This window comes from Bombus vancouverensis, chromosome 1, assembly GCF_051014615.1.
Source record: "Bombus vancouverensis nearcticus chromosome 1, iyBomVanc1_principal, whole genome shotgun sequence".
Classification (NCBI taxonomy): domain Eukaryota; kingdom Metazoa; phylum Arthropoda; class Insecta; order Hymenoptera; family Apidae; genus Bombus; species Bombus vancouverensis.
Genome location: NC_134911.1, coordinates 20,497,449 through 20,518,066, shown reverse-complemented (window position 1 = coordinate 20,518,066; position 20,618 = coordinate 20,497,449). Strand labels below are relative to the sequence as shown.

At 36.1% G+C, this 20,618-nt stretch overlaps 1 protein-coding gene across 1 annotated transcript in view; it reads left to right on the top strand.

The window, feature by feature from the left end:
• Positions 1-7,067: 7,067 nt before the first annotated feature.
• MESR6 (misexpression suppressor of ras 6) overlaps positions 7,068-20,618 on the top strand; it is a 419,881-nt gene continuing 406,330 nt past the window's right edge. Inside the window, exon 1 of the mRNA XM_033337922.2 lies at positions 7,068-7,193. Coding sequence (XP_033193813.2) covers positions 7,158-7,193 — 36 coding nt within the window. The 5' untranslated portion in view covers positions 7,068-7,157. The remainder of the gene's footprint in view (positions 7,194-20,618) is intronic.

Here is a 20,618-nt window from a genome sequence, read left to right as displayed (position 1 = left end):
TCCATCGTTTCATTATGTGCCACCAAGCCTCGGTTACGTAATCGGAAACACGATCCACGTTTCTAGGAATTTTATTTCAGTAAATTCATTGTAATATAATTGTAATGTATCAACGTCCGCGTGAGTTTACTTTTCAAACATTTTTATTCCTGATTTCTCTTCCGAACGTACCACTGGATGTCTCATTCTTATTCTATTCCATAACCAGCGCCATTTTGACCTATCTAAATCTTGAAAACCTTACATACCGTAATATGATTTCTTATATTGTTAGATTCTACCTTTAATGTTTTATATCTATCTTTATTATCTTATATAAGATATTGAATAACCGTTGACTTCTCGAGATTTCGAAAGGTATTCAGAATCAAAATATCTTGAGACTGAAGATTAGAGCTTCTTCGATACTCTAAAGGTTTTAAGTATCAAATCACATTAAAAATTACTCGAATTTTCATTGCATCGTACAATTTTCAATTCGATGCCCACTACTATGTATTTTTTCATTTTCACTTTCAATCTCCTCCAATTTTAAAAACTTTTGACACATTTTCCCTGGCAATGGGATTCCACTGCTGAAATTCAATCTACATATATCGAAGTTTCTAGCAAGTGTTGCAAGTACGATTATAAGTAATTAAAAGAACGAACGATGCATAAGTAGTTAATTCCTGAGCGATGACTCGTTTTTCTTTCGTGTAAGCTCATAGACCGATCCCTTAATTGCTTCTCGTAATAATATTTCACTGTCTAGTTTTCCTGTCTTTAGGTTCTATAACCGTGGTGTAATTAAATGCACGAGCGGCTATCATTCGTGACACCTGCTCCAGCTGAATTTTATATTTTCTTATTCAACCTGTATGGTATTATTAAATTATTCAATTATGTTATATATGTATATCGTCGTCAACCATCAAGCGGGTGAAGCCTCGAGTTTTTTACCTGGTTGTTGTGGTTACACGACTAGTTTGTACTTTGTATTTACTGTACAACTATCTTCGTATATATGAAGGATATGAGTAAAGTAGTTTTTGAAGGCGAGTTTGTAGTGAATTGATGATAGTAATAAATGGGACAGCCTATATAGTTGGTAATTTTTTGTGAAGTTTTTTATGCTAAGATGTTAATTCGTTACTAATTTTAATGATGTAGCGAAATATTTGATAGTGCAGTAAAGTTCAGCAACTTTCAAACAAGATACTTTGACACAAAGTCCTATGTCAATTTATTTCAGTAATATTTAATTTAATAATAATTTACACTAATACTTCAAAAATATTAAATAGACAGATACGTAACTTAGAAATCACGTAATGTCAAAATTAATTAGTTACAGGATCAATATCAATTTTTATTATTATTTTTAATATGACATATTTGTTACTTCTCGAAACTATTAGAATACCGATATTCTGGTCATTTTTAGTTTATAATTATACGCTTCACTTGTCCAAAATTATTTTGAAATTATACAGATATTTCCAAGAGAAAGAATTTAATGTTTACACTAAATGAAACACACTGTACACACACTGCATTGCGAAACACCGTATCTATTTTAGTAGCATTAGTAAATAAAGCATGGACCGTATCCATTTTAGTATCATTACGCACACGGCTTGTTTCACAATATTGCAATGTCTAACCTTTTATCTCGGCAAATAAATTACAGATTTGTGGTCATTTGTATCGTACGCTCTTGTCTGCGTTCTAGTTATCATTATTACTATTGCTATCGTAGGAGTAGGAGTTCTTTAACCCGGCAACTTGATTGAAATATTTAGTAAATAAGGACTGGAGGAACTGTGTACGCTATCCGAACTGGCTGAACGATGGCATATAATGGACATGCATGCTCGCCAGTGTACGATAACATCAGTGTCTTCGAGTTCATAAGAGACTATCATAACGGAGGATTTTTAAGATGAGCAGCTAACAATAAAACTATATATCGGATATATCTCACTAACAATTGCAATGCCAGTATTCTAAATTAAATTTGCTACTTTACATAATTAATATTTAATTAATATTTTATATTTTTTATAACGCAATTTTCCCCTTTATAATCCCATATATAATTCCTTTTCACTCTTTTATATTTTGAGAAGATGGATATTTGAAACAATTTGCTCTTTATCATTCGTAAAAATCCTATTTTTTATTAGATTACGATTAGAGAGCTTTCCATTGGATTTTTATTCAAGTGCATACTGTTCATTGATCGAATATCCTCAAATTACACTCTGTCTGTCATTATACCCTATCACTGCATCGCAGATAACGCTCGAGAATTTGAATTATAAATTACCGAATTTTGCAGTACCTATTCTTCACCTTAATTTACGTTATATCGTATATTTTACGTCTACGACATCCATCACGTAAGATATTAAAATAGAAAAATAAAAATTAAATACCTTGCAATTAACCTATCTAATAGATTAACTGAAATCTAAATCAAATTGTCGCGGTCTAATTGAAATCTAATTTAACAATAGCGAAGTTGATGATAGGAGAAACTACCAGAACAAACGTTTCATTAAAAAATGAAACAGTATGAAACAATCCATTCTATACGTATTTATCAAGGATAAATGTCAACTAATTTATCAGATAAAAATATTTAACAAATACTTGTCGCACAATGGTCTTCGTTAAGAGATGATCAAACACGCGGTGGCGAGGTGATGATTCATGGAAACGCAACGAATAAATTAATGAGCCATCGAGGTGCGATCGTTAGTGGCATTCGCGTTGCGTTTTCCTCGGTCGCGATGCTCGTTTGTAAATTACTCTCGCAGAATATAAATGTTTACGGCAGACTGAGAAATATGTTGAGAGTTAAGAGATGTTTATTAGATGTTTCATCGTGGGAGGCGATTCTTATTTAAATCGAAATTACATTTAACTAATAAGCCGACCTTTAACAGACAAAAAGGCAGGGAGAAGGGCGAGAAAAAGAAAGAAAACTATCATTCGTTTATGCGACGATAATTTTCAATCGATAAAACTAATTTCACTAGCGTGCTGGAGAACCGCAAAGACCTCGAAAAATGTTTATTCACTCGGTTTCGTTCTCCAGACGCATTTTACGATCGGTATATTCCTCTTATAATTAATTCTCGACTTTTTTAATTAATGGCCATGTAAAAATCTCGATTTCAATTTTACTTTTCTTGTTATTTAATTATAGATTCATCGATGCTATAAAATCGATCGAATAACAGGATAACCGGACGAATTTCAATTACGAACATTGAAAATTATAGGCGTTGAAGTCGTTACGCGGAAAGATTGAATTTAATGAACGATCCAAGAATCCTCCGAATAATTATATACCATTTAATCAAATTCTTCCTTATGTGCTGAAATTTTTCTTCGAACCTCATTACTCCCTTGCTCATGCAACTTTTTCTATACGGTACTTCCATTAAATTCTTGAATCTTTACGTTTTCGAATATTTTCGAGATTTTAAATTATTAAATATCTAAGCTTCTTGATTCTTAAATCTTCGAACACTTTGCGCGTGTAAATTCCACAATCGATTAATATAATTCTTCGTGTAATTTCAATTACTTTCAGAAAATTTTAAAAGCAGCCTTGATATATTAAAAGAAGCCTATCGTTGCTTATCGTTACCTCCTCCATTTTCTTCTTTCTTAACTCGTTGAACGAGAAGGACGTGTTAATTTATTCATTCATATAGTACGTATAGTAGTTTCTTTATTTAAAAATTCTCCATTCGTTTACGTTGTTTCATTTCTCTTCAGAATAATTTCTGCGAGGATTCAAGTCAATCAATCTGTCACATTTCTCCAATAACCTCGACCGAGTTGTATCTTTCTAACGTTAAAAAATATCTCAAGCTTAAACGAATCGCGAGAAACTTTCTATTGGTATGCGTGAACTCTCGTCTCGATTTCCTATCAAACATCTTAAAACGTTACAAGTCCGTTTCGTTTGCTAAAACGAAAATAAGATTAAAACATGCTAATTTTAACTTCTCATTGAAATAACTAAATGTCGTATTAATCACTCGTGTCTCACGTAAAATAAAATAAAAGTCTTGCAAAGAAAATGATCAAAATCAACAGAACCTGATTTTATCTAGTATAAGAAATAATTTATCTTAAGAAAAAAAAAAAAAAAAAGAAAAAAGAATACGGTATCGTTAAGAAAATTTGTAAACCGTCCGTGGGTCTAGGTATTTAAAACGAATGTGATTTCACCGAGAGCCACGTGGGCGATTGATCGATTCGAGGATCGAAGAGATCTATTGGTTACGTGGCCACGCGAAAGGCCACCGGTGAATTGCTTCGTATAAATTGTTAATTATACGGAACCGCGGCGGCTTGTAAAGATCGCGTGGGAGCATTTTGTGGCTGGACCGGTTTTGGGCGATGGTAATTAATTTTCACACTCCGTTTCTAATTGAAAAGGATCCAAAGCCCCTACCTAGGAGACGGGAGCGTTTGTTTGCTGGAAGCGTAACTCCGTAGTCGATAATTGAAAACTGGTGATCGTGTTTTAAAAAGGCTGCAAGCGAAAGTGCGCGCTGCGTTTTCGTTTATTATCGTTACATTTGTTGATTTATCGTTTTAGCGGTCAATTTCCAACGACTTAACGACCCTATCTCGTTTGTTAATGCTGTTCGATTTGTGAACGTTTGTTAATAGCCGTAAATTTTCCAATGGGAGCGCATTAAGAAACATACTTGAAGGGTTATTTAGTTAGCGGAGTTAGTGAATGCGATTTGATCTTTACGGTACACAAATACAAATACGGTACAAATTTGAATACTGATTTATGTGTAAATTTGTTTAATTCTGAGAAAATTATTATTTGTATAGTTGGAAGTTTTTTAACGAAGAATTAATATGTTTTATGAGAGATGGAATTTGTTTTAACAAAAAGTCCGTATACAATATAATTTAAACGATACTGCTATAAAGATACTATACGTTCCGTTTTATGTTTTCGTTTGTTATTATTTCTAACTGTAATTCGTTTCTGTTTGATACATTTATATTACTCATCGTTTACCTTCTGCTGTATTTCAAATCGTTAAATGATCGTTTTATCGTTTCTGAAGGTCAGCGAGAACGCGACCAAAAGATAAGATCAAACTATTAATAAAATTCTAACATAATCGTGTCAAAATAATTTTTTCATTTAGCGTACTAAAACTCACGAACGATTCATACAGCTAAATTCGTTAAAAAAATGTTGCTTAATCCATTATTGCTCTCAATCTTCCTGCTAAATGTAATGTTCCATTACCCCCAAGAAGGTTAATTACGAAAAAATATACTGGCACGTTCCATTGCTTTCCAACGAAGTGTTTCCTTTCTATCTGCTTCTGTACATTTCATCTGTACCGTATCAAACATTCGTAGCGATATAAAAGCGCCTAATGTATGTATGTAATGTAAGTAATTAATATACAGATACTATAATAAATACAACAATGCGCGAATATTTTTTATATCCATCGAATATCATAAAATTTCCGCAGATGATGTTGAAATTTCTGTACGACCATCAACGCCACTAACATTCCATACGTAATCAATCTTCCGGTATTAAGTCATCGCGAGCAACAACGAGCATAACGCGAGATGAATCTCGACAAAACATCCTATTTACGAGGCCATAACCAATAAAGTATGCTGCAGGGGTCACGGGCAGCTGTAATAAATATGTTCACGCAGCGTCTTGTTCGAGTGGCGGAAAGGGGATAGAGCAGGCGAGAAATATCGAGCAGAGGCTCGAGTAGCTCGGAGAGATCGCGTGGCCAGGCAACATCAATTTCGAGGGTGATTCTCGCCGCTGTCGGAAGAGCCTCGAAAATTTCGAATGGCCGCGTAATCGAGGAACCTCCTGGTGCACGAAGCTGAACGGAGGAGGATACTCGCAGTCCTTCCTTCTCTGCCTCCCTTTCGCTCCACACTTTACCTTCCTTTCTCTTTTTTCCTTGTTTCTCGCGATAATGATACCACGCGTTCCTCCTTGGCAATAATATCGATGCTCTCGTGTATATACCTTCGCAAGAATGTTGTTGCGGTTTTGCGAAAGAAAGGGCAAGAAGCATGGTTTTTTATGTAACGAAGGCACCTACAAGAACTATAGTTAAGAATGTGGTTTCGACCAGCTTGATTCTTTTTGTCTTCGCATCTATTGCAAGTCGTCTATTTCTACTCGCAATGTCTCATTTGAACCTCTAAGAAGCGAAAGATCAACAACCTCGCTTCTTGTAAAGTTATTCGTTTCACATCATTCAGGTACATCGTTGGTGTCCAACATCTGATAGACGATTTTGTCAGTACCACCTAATGAGAAAATCCGCAATCACTTAGTTGCCAGCCCAATACTTCTGCTAGTTATTAATTCGTCATTAATTCGTACATTTGGATAAAATTCATATACCGTTATCACAAATCCGTTAAAAGGTTGGAATATTTCCTAATAAATCACTAACTACGTTAGGTAATATACAACATTACCTCGAAGTACTACTAAATTCAACTAAAACTTTCATTTCAACTGTTTTCTATTATATAATAACAGTTAAAAATATAGGTTTTATATTCTGAAATATTACAAGCAAAGAAGAGCTTCCAAATTTTTACTCCCAATTACGACTATTTTTTTCAAGAATTTCGCGTAAAGACTTTCCGTATTTATATGCTCGTAAATTATCGACGCTCTTAGTTATCACCTAACCACTGTAAATTATCGACAGATTCCTCGTGTTTACAACTTCCATAACTCTTCCAAATTTTTTACAATAACAGCAAGTCCCTTCGAGTCATTCTAACAGTAACTTTTACATGAAACAATAAAGAACGTATTTCGTTATTCCAATAGCGTCCCATTAATGAACCTCGCAAGAAGCAAACTCGCTCGACCGCTTACATAACGCTAATTACGTTATCCAACGTACGTACATACGTTGGGGGTTGTACGTAGAGAAGAGTTTAGCCTAGTCCATAGCGGTTTCGCCATCGACGGATGCATCTTGACGCATTCCTGTTCATTATCTAATTTGCCGATCGTTTACAGGCTCACGTGCCCCGAGCCTTATTTCGTCAGCGAGGGTCTCTACGCTGCTCTCGAGGAGTTGGAAAACACGCGCGAGATTACCCTACACGTGATGACCATCGGCAGCTTCATCGAGGATCCGGCGAAGGTAAGTCGTCCATCGTTACGTAAACGTTTTCTTTTTGCTTCGAACGAGTAACAATCGCGTCCATCGTGCTGGATTCGCGATGGATCGTTCTATTCTTTACGCGTGTTCGCGTTACCAAATCGAACCATGCCTTTGGAATGATAACGATGAAAAAGGTTGCGTTCTCGAAGTTGGTTCATCGCGAGGTTTGCATTTCGTGAAATTTCATGCAAGGTTGCAGATGTAGAGGATTTTGTAATTCGTGCCAACAACGAAATGCGCGAACTTTTTCGTGAATTCGTTAAAATATATTGTATATCTAAATCTTGGAGATAAAGTATGGTATTGAAACAATATAAAAATTAAGAATTGAAATAAAAGTTGGTGATAATCGAACAGTCTACCCGAGAATATCCTAATATTCTTTGATTGAAACCTCAAAGATGAGACTCAGTGACGGAAATTTTGATTGTTATCCTATCTTTTTGGATCGTATCACCAACTAAAGTTCCGTAGAATACCGTATCTTGTGGTTATATCTATATTATACAGTAGTTGAATTCCTACTTCCTCCAGATATGAGAAAGCAGAAAAACTGGAAGAATTAGATTTATTTAGAGAATCGATGAAAATAGAAGATAGGAAATCGATCAATGTAGATATACGTATTTCCATAAGTACGCTCGTTCATTCTCACAAGTCACCCCCGTGCAATTACTTCAAACAATTTCTCCAACTATTAATCTTTACTTTTAATTAATCGTCATCATCCTACCAAGCAACCTGCGTAATAACTCTAAAAAGTTTGAATCGAAAACAAAAAACGAACAACGCTGTAATCAGAGGATCTTTCGAAGTCAAAGAAGACACGTACTCGAGAAACCTTTCCTGATGTCTGGTTCTCTTTCTGGCGGTCGGTACGCGGCGCAATAGGAGCCAGATACTCGAATAAATAAAAACACGGCTAATTGCAAACGCGGCGAATGCCGGCTCATCCGTCGACCCGTCGTTATCTGACGTGAACACCGATTAAAATTACGTACGACTGTGCAGAGAACCGTACGTCGGTCTCGCGCGCTGCCTGCTCTATCTCCCTCGGCCCTCTTCTCGGGTCGCTAATTAAATGCAACGGCTAATTAGATAACTGATAAAAGGTTATGGCGGTCCGCGATCCGCACTATGTACTTTTGGCCCCATTTACGTACTCTCTCTAGCCTCGATCTTCTCATTCTTTCTTTCTATCTTACTCTTTTATTTCATTCTCTTATTCGCTTTTGATAGTCGCTTCTTTTTATATTATTCTTCTGCCTGTTAGATACGTTATCTTGTACTTTCACTTCTTATTCCACTTGGTCAGAGTTGTTTATTTTGTACCTTTCTTCCCTTTGTTCTGCCACTTCTGCTTCTTCCTCCGCTTCGTCTTCTTCCTCGTCCACTTCTCCTCAGGCCCTTCACTTCGAGTTCCTGTATTCTTACTTCTTTTAATTCCTTCACCGTGCATGTTAAGTTGTTGCTTTTGTTTCGTTCCCTCCTCTTAGCTGTTGCATCGGTCGCTTTTTGCCGTGCTTTCGCTTTCTTCTTTCACCTCCGCGTATTTTTACGCCGGGTTTTGCTCGTTCGTTTTTCACATTCTGCGGTCTTTCCATGTTTTTTCTTTCCTTCCCTGTGGCTCCTTGCCCTCTCCACGCGTTTCGTTCCCGTCTGCAGCTCTCCTTTTTCTCTTATGCTTAATCGCGTAATGGACGCAAGAAGTCAACTATTAGGTTTCAGGAGTATTTCGTTATTTTTGAATAATTTCCACACGAATAATTTCGAATACGTTTGTTGTACGACTGCCGGTAATTTTCCAATTGGAAGCTACAAATGATTTTATGTGTTTGCATAAATATATATTCCATATTTAAATTGTGAAAATCCTTTTTTGGTTGTTTCATATTCCTTTTCTGTCGTTCCTGGTCGTTCCCGGCTACTTCGCATGTTCTTTGTTCTCCCCTTCTCAGAGAGAAGTCTGCCTTCTTGTATTTGCTTCCTCTTTTATTTCTGTAATTCCTTCTATCTGTTTGTTTTTCTATATTTTTATCATTTCGGTGATCAATTCTGTGCGCTCTTCGTACGATCTGATTCGCGTTCTCTTAATGAATTTTTTCTCGTTATTTGCTTTTGCAATTGAACCGTCCATTTCCTTCTCTTGTACTTCTCTTGCACTTCTCTTGCTGACAGAAATAGATTCGCTAATTTACTTTTCCTTCCCCCAATTTACGGTTGCTCTTTGTATCTTTACATTTTTATTGTACTCGCCTTTTGCTACCAGTTTGTCTTCTTCTTGCGATTTTATTTTGCAATTTTTTACGTAGTATTTCTCTTTTATGTTCCCTATCCCCATTTTCTCTTCGATCTTTCTGTTTCTCCCTTTTCTACAGAATTTTTCTTTCTCTTCAAAGATAGAACTTTTTCAGTTTCGTTTCTTCAGCGATGTTACTTCTCGTTCTTTGTTCTATTATTCCTTTATTTTCCTCTTTAGTTTCTCTTTTTTACAATTATCCACTATCATCTTCAATTCAGAAATTCAAATAGCTAAAGGATTTCAGTGTAAAAAGATTGAATGCCAGTGTCTAATTAAAATGGACGTAAATCTCATGCGAAATATAAAGAAAGAAGTCACAAACGCTGGAATAATTTATTTTAGCTTGTAGCGCCATTCTGAAATAAAACTACAATTGTAAACGCCAACTACATTACGATCGATGACAAGGATTTTATTAAAAATCTCGGTAATTTATTTACAAGGCGAACGAGCTCCCGATTTCAATGATCTTGAAATATATCGTCAAGATCAACATTCTGATCAATCTTTCCCTATAGGTATCATCCAGCTGTAGTTTCTGACATATGTAGAGGCTTCTGGTTCGACGACAGTATGATTTTGATAATCGAATAGTCGCTTTCTTCAATGTCATAGTTCAAGTGTTTCCAATTTTGAATAACGCCGAGATAACATAAAGCTTAATACGAATCGTATCTGTCTTATTGTGTAACACCTTAAATTATCTCACAGTAGCGCGAGGTAGGTAGGAATAATTTTCTCATTCGAACTTATCCCATTGATTTTTCTTTCCTACACGAAATGTAGAAAATGTTGAAAATGATTATCGAAAATAAGTTAGGTCGAACTACGCGAAAATACGGACGCCGTGAGACGTCTGTCTACTTCAGAACGAAGTGTGACCGTGACGTAGATTGAACTGAAGATTTTTGCGAATATCTCGAAGAGCAAAACCAAGCGACGTTAACACATACAGAGAAAAATTGTACAGAATGTTAGCACCGAGGACATATTTCAAGATCATTGAGATAGGTGAGGTCGCCGCTCTATAAATAATTACTAAAATCTCCTTTTATGCTACCTATGTCATCTATCAGTTTGTTAATTACTTCAGTTTTGTATCTTCCGCGCAATCGACTTTATTCATCCACATCTTTCACCAAGTTTCTCTACTCCCTGCAACGTCTACTTCAACGTCTCTTGCTCTTCTTCTTCGAATCTCCAATTCAATTCTTTTTTTCCTCTCTTTTTCACCTCTTTGCTTGAACTAGCTACTCGCGTTCATTCCGCTTCGAAATTCGAAACTCGGCTCGAATTCCAGCGTCGATGAGGTATCCGCGACCTTGAGGCTTTACAGGCTTCGCTTTGGATAGCAACGTAGGAAGGGCAGCTAAGTGGAAATCTAATTAATGCGTTTTTACCAGGAACGAAGTACTACGTGGAGCATCGTTCCGGGAACTCGGCTGGTATATGTGCTTTAGGTGACAGAACATAGTCACGTTATCGCTAATCTCGTGCTGTATAACAGGGGCTGACAGGGCAACGATCCTACCTCGCGGTGGTTCCCTGGCAAACATTCGATGACACGTGCTGTTGCATCGTAATTGTGTTATACTTGTGCTCGATTGAGAGAAATTTGTGCTAGTCGATCGATAAAACTGTAGTTTCTGGATAATAGGATTGGAAATTAGGCGTATCTTTGGGGAGAATCGACTGATGGCTCGAGAATGTAAAGCTTTGAAGTCATGTGAATTTTATACATTTTATCTCGAGGGTCACAGTAGATCGAAATATACCGTAACATTTAATTTTTCCAAAATATTATACCGTATTTGCATATTTTTCTTGTGGCAACGTCATCTATATCATCGTTGAACATTTTTTAGTTAATAAAGTTTATCTTATTTTAATCGTTCTAACGAGTTTAGCGAACTCGGATTGCCGATGATCACCGTGGCAGTCAACTTGCTAACGTAACTAATGGTCACTTGTGAATATTTCAAGCGTAATGATATATTTATCCAAGGATATTCTTGGTTATTAATTATACTTTAAACTGCTTAATAGCTTAAGTCCATTCCGCCGTAACTGTTATTCGCTTTTGAAATGTTTATTACAGCGAAGTACATTTCTATATTTACGCCATTTAGAATGTACTTTTACATCGGTTAAGATGATATATTTTTCATTCGAGTTTCATTTTTTCTCATTCATTGTATCTGAGCAAATTAGAGTTTCAGAATGTACAATATTTTCTGAGACACACAATGGGAATGGCTTATGATTCATTGACGCGAATTGTTTTAAACTTACTATTCATCTATAAGCAGCTTATGCTGGGTGTGTTTATATCTTTATTGATACAATAAGACAGTACTGTGTGAACTTTCATTGCGTAAAGGTTTCACTATTCCAATACCTTGTTATCTTAACATTTCAATGTGCAAATGTTTTCACTTCGACACCATTGTACTTCCACTGGAATTAAAAATAGAAAAATTTCAATTTCATCCGAGCACACGATATACGATATTATGATAGCGTAAGGAATTAAATATGTATTGAATATCGTATGAATATTATACTTGTATAATAGAATGTTTACTATATATAATTCATGTAATATACATATTAATCAAATGTTATTTTGAAATAGCGTAGTAATAACGAAATAATAAACAAGTCATTAAGGTGCATACATCGGACAAGTACCTACAAAACGTTTCATCATAATTTATCTTTTATACCAACCCTTTTTCAAACGTGCGGGATGAATCGAATTTTTATCAGACTATGCACATTATGAGCCTTGATACGTAATTGGCATTTATGTGGCCCGTAAATAACACCGGCTCGTACTCGGAATGATTGCGGGAGCACGGTTAAAGATCAGGAATCATCGTTTATGAAGCAATAACGTATCGCTGGAGAAGCCGCGTTGCAATAAAATATTGTCTCTAATTCACGCTCGTATGAATCGATCTGCCAATCATCGCAACATTCATATTAAAAACTAAAGGCGTCCTTTCATGAGCGACGACACACTGCGGCGAAATTAATGGAACTATAAAAACTATTATGCATGGACAAGCGAGCAGCAATTACCATTGGCATTTCAAAATACTTGACCGAATTATTAGTTGGCGTTGAGACGCGATTAGCGATCCAATATGAGACTCGAGCGACGAGTAACTTTAAACACTGGTAGCACTCTTTGAACTGTTTTTCTTTCTTTTTTTTTTTTTTCGATGGTCTTAAGTGATTTAACGAATAGCTACTTATTTCTAATTTCACTTCGTAAGAAGAGCATTCTTTGGATTGTTCTTCTAAACGATTTCAATGATTTAGTGGAAAGATATTTATTTCTAATTTTACTTTACGATCAGTGTGGAAGATAATATAAGGATAATATTCTGTGGCTATTTTTATTGAATTAAATAATTAAAAGAATTCTGAACTTTCATTAGTGATTTTTATCGAGTTGTTAGTATTTCCAATTCAATGGCTGATAGGTTAATAACTGACCTAACGTTTAATAATCGAACTTTGTTAGCGTATTTTATAGATATTATTAAACGAAAAATGCAACATAAACATAGGTGATTTAAAACTTTATTAAAAAGTTATAATATCTTGAACTATCAAACGCGGTAATGGTCTTGCGGTTACTATGTTATAAGATAAGAATACAAACCAGTTTACAGCCAATATAATCGTTGAAGTCCTTATTTACTTTGGGTCACTTGGCTCGATTAAGTAACTATGTTAATTAATGGCTAGTTAGACGTTAATTACAGTTGTAAGCAACCTTCTTATGAAGTAATATTTTGCAAAAATACATAGTAGACAACATAACATACAGTATATGATAGCATAAATCGACTGTCAGAGACACTATGAATTTTTCGAAATTAATAATTATTATTTGATTTCCCATTATAATTCTTAGACCACCTTAACGAATTTATCTCTCTCTCTTTTTCTCTATTTCTCCATTTCTCTGTACAAAATATTTTTTACGGAGTTTATATGCATTTTTCGAACAAATTAATAATCGTCTTTTGAGGGTTGCTCGTAATTTATCGACCGGCGTAACAAATTTATTGAACCAATTGCTTCCAATTTCTCAAAATATGGAATTAATATCCGTGCTGTTTTTGAAAAAAAAAAAAAAATGACACTCGATGAATATTCGTCGGTTGCGACGATCTTTTCCGTGAAAGTACCTTTCCCTGTTTGCCCGTGTCGCGATTAACGAGTCGAGAAACTGGTTCGCATCCCGTTTCGCACGCCTCATTACCTAGCCGAGGGGTTCTACTATTTTATTTATGCGTCTATAGCCGACGATAGTTATTATAATTGCTTGTCGCTTCCACGTGATTTATGAGTGCGCTGCTAAACGCTGCCTCTTTAACGGCTAATCCTGTTCGTAATGGCTACCGTAGCCAGGTTACACAGAAACTCTCCTCTCGACGAATCTCACCCCGGAGTAATGACAGAATTCGTGGAAAATTGAACGCATTTTTCAGTCACGAGCCATTTCCTACGGTTATTTCAGTATTTTCTCGACGCTTGTTGTTTGCACATCTTTTTCTCTTTCATTTTCTTTTCTCCGTTTTTAAGGACGTGTGTCATCCTTTATAAGTTATGGTCGCATGTATATAATCAGCTGGACCTTGGATTAGCAGTAACCGTAATGTTATTTACGCGTTGATAAATCATTGTTGATAAATCATTTTGAAACATATCCTTTGTATGAATTATTTTAAAGTTAGTCGTGATATTTTTCTTTTCACGATCGTTGTGTTAGTTTGATATTTGTCCTTTCATCATTATTGTGTTAGTGTGATATTTGTCTTTTCACGATTGAGCGTTAAAATTGCGTAGCAACGAAGTTGGAAAATTAATAAAACGTCGAGTTGATCAGTTTGGATCTCGAGAGACTCGTACGTCGTTCCACTTTTGTTCTCGCCATTTTTTACCACAAATGAAATGATCGCCCACATTCCTCGTTTACTTACTTGGTGTACGTATCATCCTTCTTACGTAGTCGAATTCGAATCGTATACAACGAACGTGTTAACGCTCGACTGAAGCAATTAATCGTCGAACACTGTGCGTTGGATAATTATTGATAGACTTGCACTTATGTCGATTATAATTTACGTGTGCTGAGGTTGATGAGCGTAATATCTACTGAAAAGCAATATATCAATGTACAATGTAGCTGTTATGCAATGAAGTAGAAGAGAAGATCTTTCCAATCTACCAATGTAGTCATCTGTACAATGAAACGAATAAATCCACTAAGAAGAGATTTGGTGAAGCGCTCGAGTATTAGCTTTTTATGTATCCGAAGAAATGATACTTGAAGTTCAGTTCAGTACCATTTCATTATTTTATATAGAGACTATAGCAAAGAAAAACTGGAAATAGCTTAGAAGAATCGAGGGTCAGGAAGTACTTGGTTCGGAGGAAAATAACCAACGTTATATTTTTCAAGTGGAAGATCAAAAGAAATATTCTCGTTCTAGAAAGAACGTTGTGTTTGCTAGAGAAAATGATGAAAGTTCACACCCCTGCGTATTAAAACAAAAAGTGCACAAACTAGAAACTAACACTAGCTAGAGGCTAACGCTAAAAAGTCCAGATTATAAAGACAAATTTTACTCTCACAAAATTTAGGAACAGTCTTTCCAAAAGCAAAGAATACAAAGAAAATTACGCGGATTGTTTGAAAATAAAAAGATCTACTTTCTACGGCTACGATCATTCTCGCGTCTTCCGTAACATCAGAAAAACTTCGTTTCCCTATACGCTTCTTAAGAACGAAACAATTACAATGGTCGTATTATCGTATTAACAAGTAGAGATAAAATAGCTGAAGCAATTCAAAACTAATTAAGGATAAAACGAAGCAACAAGATTACAATTCGTTTGTAGTAATAAAGACATTGGCTTAGCTACCACTTCCACGGTGGAAAACACGATCCTCCACGGCGAAACAAGCTACCAATGCATCAAAATGGCATAACTTGCGAAAGGTTAACCGGCTAAACACGCATCAACTCTGTATCAAAGCGCGACGGCCTTCCAACAAGCGGCCACTACCGATCGCGCGCCGCTAAATCCCAGTAATGTTATAATTACACCACTGATGCGGTGTTCGTGAGATATACGCGACGCATAGTCGCATATACATATATATATATACATATATATATACATATATGTATATATATACACAACAGTAGTATATAATATAGAAGACTCGAGGCGGTTAAAATAAGGGAAAACCGGTTTCTCTTCGCGCTTCAACCGCGAAACGTCCGTTAACGCTGATGACGTGGAAAACAGACGTACCACTGCACGCGGATTACAGTAAATTGCGGCAGGTGTTTGTAATACTTGGCCGATTCAAAGGCAGCAAAACACGTCGTCGATGATACGAGCCGAGGAAACCAGATAGACTCAAGGAAGATGGGCCGCCATCGTTGGCTAATGCGGCAACAAAGACGCGGTTGCAGCGCCTCTGAAATTACCCTGCCGCAACCGTGTTAATTGAATTTTATTTTACTCTTCGGTTGGATAGGTTCGACGATCTTCGCTGTTTACCATCGCCGCGCCAGGGACGTTCAATCTGCGATCGATGGCATATTTACGAACTTTGATGGCCCAGGTGCCGGCTATTCGGCATAAATATCTCGCTAACAGCCGGATGGAATTTCTGAAACATCGCGCGAAATCACCTCGCGATCGTCGACGCGTTCTTAACGTTGGATACCTTTTTTCGTTGAAGGGGAAGTTATACAAGGTCTTCCATAAGTCCCGGGACGGACAATTACCTGAAAAACAATGTATTTTTGATAAAAATGTTTGAAACGAGAGTTTTAAGGTCTTGAAAGTTCTACCGAATGGTCATACTCGTCTGACCTTGAATGGTAGGATCAAACTCAGGTCCAGGTTAACGTGATTTTCGTTAATGATACAGCCTACTTTCTATCATGTACAGTTAAAGCTGACGACTGGAGATCTTTTCAAAAGATCTTACTACAATAAATGTAGTCGATAATTTTGTATGTAGCATCGAAGGGATCGTCAAACAGTCGATAGACATCAGATTGAACGTCTCATTAATTAAGCACCACTCAACCAAACACATACAAAGCACAACGATACAGACTCATGCCATACATACAAAGAGGTGTAAAATACGCAACGTCCACGCGATACATCCTGCATAATGCTAATGCCGACGTCACTACCTCTTTCGATGCTTGTAACTCAGATAATTTTTATCAAGAGAAAGTCATCAACCAGTGTTTTGGAAGATCTCGCCGCCTGCTCTAACATTGTGTGACAAAAAATAGGATATACCATTAAAAAAATCATGTTAACCTCTACGTGGGCTTGATCCTTGGCTCAAACTCAAACAGATATGACCATGCAACACAACTTTTAAGGTTTGAAAACTGTCGTCTGAAACATTTTTTTTTTTTTTTTTCAAAAATGCTTTTGTTTTTGGGATATTTAACCGTTACAGGACTTTTGGAGGATCCTGTATAGTGGCGTTCATTTCGCCGTGAACAGAAAGTGATGGAAACGATCTATGATTTTTGTTGTTAAAACGAGTTAAAATGAAAATGAGTTTTGTGAGGTAAAGCCACTTTGAAGTTGGTATTTCATACGTATCTTGACTTGTTCCTTTATTTGTAACAATATGATAGAAAAGAATCTTGCGTTGAGAGAGTGTTGGATAGCCTTAAAAGTGGAAGAAATGCTGATAGAGATTGAAAATATTTATAATCTTTCTTGCATAAGGTGAAATACCTTCTTCGCTTATGATAAGAAGTAAATGAAATTCCTTATGTAGAAATGAAATGCTATTTATTACCCATCGACCTGTTACGTTACAAGTAGAATGCATTTACTGTCGATGAAATTTGCATCGCATGGCAGCAAATAATTTCTTACGAGGTATATTTCAATATTGCAAAACTTTACGTACGTATTCGTCGTAAAGCGAACTTTATCAACTAATTTTTGAAAATTTTCTGATTTCCAATTTATATTCCATGTATCGATATCGTATCATCGTATCGTCAATTTACTAGAAAAGCGAAATGATTAAAATACCAACAACGTTCAACGAACGTAACTTATTTGTATCTTCGATTCGATAATATATGAAAAATACCCAGAAAATGGAAACGATCTACGGAGGAAGAGTCAATCTCTTCAAGTGCTGAAGCAGATTTCCTGATGCGTTGAATAATGCATACCGCGACTGAAGGAAGCATTGTTGTCTAACAACGAAGACGTTAAACGGAAGCATCTTCCAATTGGCACGTAGACAGCTTTTACGAGCCAACGACATGCGGCCATCGCGATACTTTCAGGATAAAAAAAGACATCAGTTCTAAGTGAATGATCCGCAAAAGTACCATCCTACACTCGTACTGGTTGCACAAGAAGTTCCAAGAAACTTTGTGCAATAGTTAAATCAATAGAATAGTTTGTTATCTGGTTAAATTTGTGAAAAGTTTGTTTCTAGAATCTAAGTTTACGAGAGTTTGGTTTATTGCGGTATAACTTCGAAAACATTAATATTTCAAACAACACAACATTTTACAAATTCCATATTGCAAACTTCTAACACGTTCACGTAAATATTAATAAATTTCCTGCGCGTTGTATTAAATAGTATTGTTTAATTTTTCAAGTCATCGCGAGCATCGATTTTGTCTTTACCCTAACTTTGGAAACTATATTAAATATCGTAAAACTTTCGAATTCTCAAGCTTCTGACTCATCTTTGTAGACGTAAATGAATTTCTCTCGATTATGCTCAATGTTCCTACATACATATTACAATTCACGAATCTTGTTCTCACAGATCTTCGATTCTTCGCTGTCGAGGATGATCTTCCCTTTATCTCGTTGTTCCAAAGATTACACTTCCAAACAAATAACAAGATTTCTAAATTTTCAAATACCTAAGCGGTGGTCGTACTGTACCTTTCCTCTTCTTTACTTCAAGTTTCAAATACAGCGTACTAGAGTTCATAAATCTTGTTCGTCAAATTCTCAGCCGTTGATCGAAGTCATTGATCTTCGATCTGTATTTCGAGTCGTCCGTTGATCTTTACTTGGAGTCGTCATCCAAAAAAACAATCAAGTCGATGGCTAGATGATTTTTCGTGGTGGTGACGAATACAAATGAGGCCTCGGTGTTCCATGAAGACCGTGTATGTCGCAAGCGGAACGGACGACGTCCCGAACGATGATCGGCCAATTCCTAGACACGGCAGCGAGCATAAATTATTCAGGCGATGTAGCAAAAGCGATTAATTTTATTGGCCGACGTCCCGGATATGGCTCGTCTGCACCCGTCACCGTCGCTTTGTTGCAACGTCGTCGTATCCTATGCTCCGTGTTCCTCGATTATGCGCGAGCTCGGCTAACACCTTATTAACGTCGCCGCTTGTACGAGGCACTGGCCACAGGGAAATTGCGCAAAAGCGGCTGCTCATGCTCAACTGTGTTGCTCTTTTCTCATCGTCGAGATCGGATGCCGATGCCACGTAACAAACGGGACCTTTCGTGGTTGCCACCTTCTTTCACTGTTACCAAGATTCATCCGCAACAAGATGATTTCTGGGCTGAGAGTTGAGCAAAAGATTATGGGAAATGTGAGCGAAACCAAACGATCGCAGGATGAAGCTTGACGATTATCGGATCATTTTGCAGATCGGGTATGGTCTCGTTTGGATATCCACTGGTTGCTTGTTGCTCAAAGATATCTGGATACTTGCTTATTTTTGACAACATATATTTTGATTATAAAATTATAGCTCGCGTAACGACAACCCATTTGTAGTAGGCTATGAGATATTCTTTATCTGATTATGTACTAACTTTTTTTTGTTGTTAAATACAGTACAGTCTCCCGTTCTACTGTTGGAATATTTTGTTATCCGAACAGAATGTCTACTAGTAACAGATGCGTTTTTCTGTTATAAATACTATTATTACATGATCATTACATTCGAGCATAAAAATCAAATGGAAATGATAGGAATGCCGATTGTCTCATGCCGAAAATGCAGTTTAGCGGCCAGAAATGTACGGGTTCTTGAAATATTGAAACAAATTGATAATTTTCTTGATTTTTATTTGAACGAGTAAAATGTGGTATTAGATAAAAGTGATTGTTCTATTGTTCAGAAGTTCCATTATCCCATCATTTTTATCCTGCTATTTTCCGATACGAGAAGCTCCATTGTACTTGCAATCGAATCGACGTTGCGAATATGGTTTAAAATAGTGAAATCTGATCATTAATTAATTACGGAATGTTGATAGAATATTGATTACATTGCGACGTACCTAAAAATTCGTCAATTTTCGATCTCAATGTCAATTCTTTCTTCAAATACCGATTTTATCCGATCAATCATATTATTTTACAATATTTTAAATTAAATGTTAATAGTATGGCTGATTATAACGTAATTTATGGGATTTATATTAATGTAATTTGTGGGAACATCTTGGAAATAATTGATAGAATGTTCTACTTCTGTTTCTCGTAACTGATCTGTAATTAGACTAGTAATAATTGTAATTTGAAACAATTAGGCATTACATGTTTCTTTGTATTCGTAGTTGAGTTAAATGTGTCATGAAAATCTTTTTTAGTGTCAACTAAAAATAATAAGAAACGATGCTTGATCTCCATACGAATTAACAAAATAACGTGTTGTATTTTGAAATTATATTTTTGCAGTTTTGCAAAACTTTCGATTTAAGAATATATTTAGACTCTCATTAGGGACAACGAGCGACGCGCTGAAATTCCATAGGAGAGGCAAATGTTTCTGGCATGGAGAGTTTTGTCACAGGTTATTCATTTAATGTACTAAGCAGTTTATGACCATTTTATTAGTCTGATTGGTCAATCTTTTGATATATGCTCATCTGTTAAGAAACGGTGAAAGGAAATTGAAAGGAAACATGAAAGGGAAAGTAGAAGGGAAGATGAAAGGGAAAACAAAAGGGGAAGAGGCGGTAACTACTTTTCCAAGTCTGTGATCAAATTTTTCGACAATATTCACGATTTA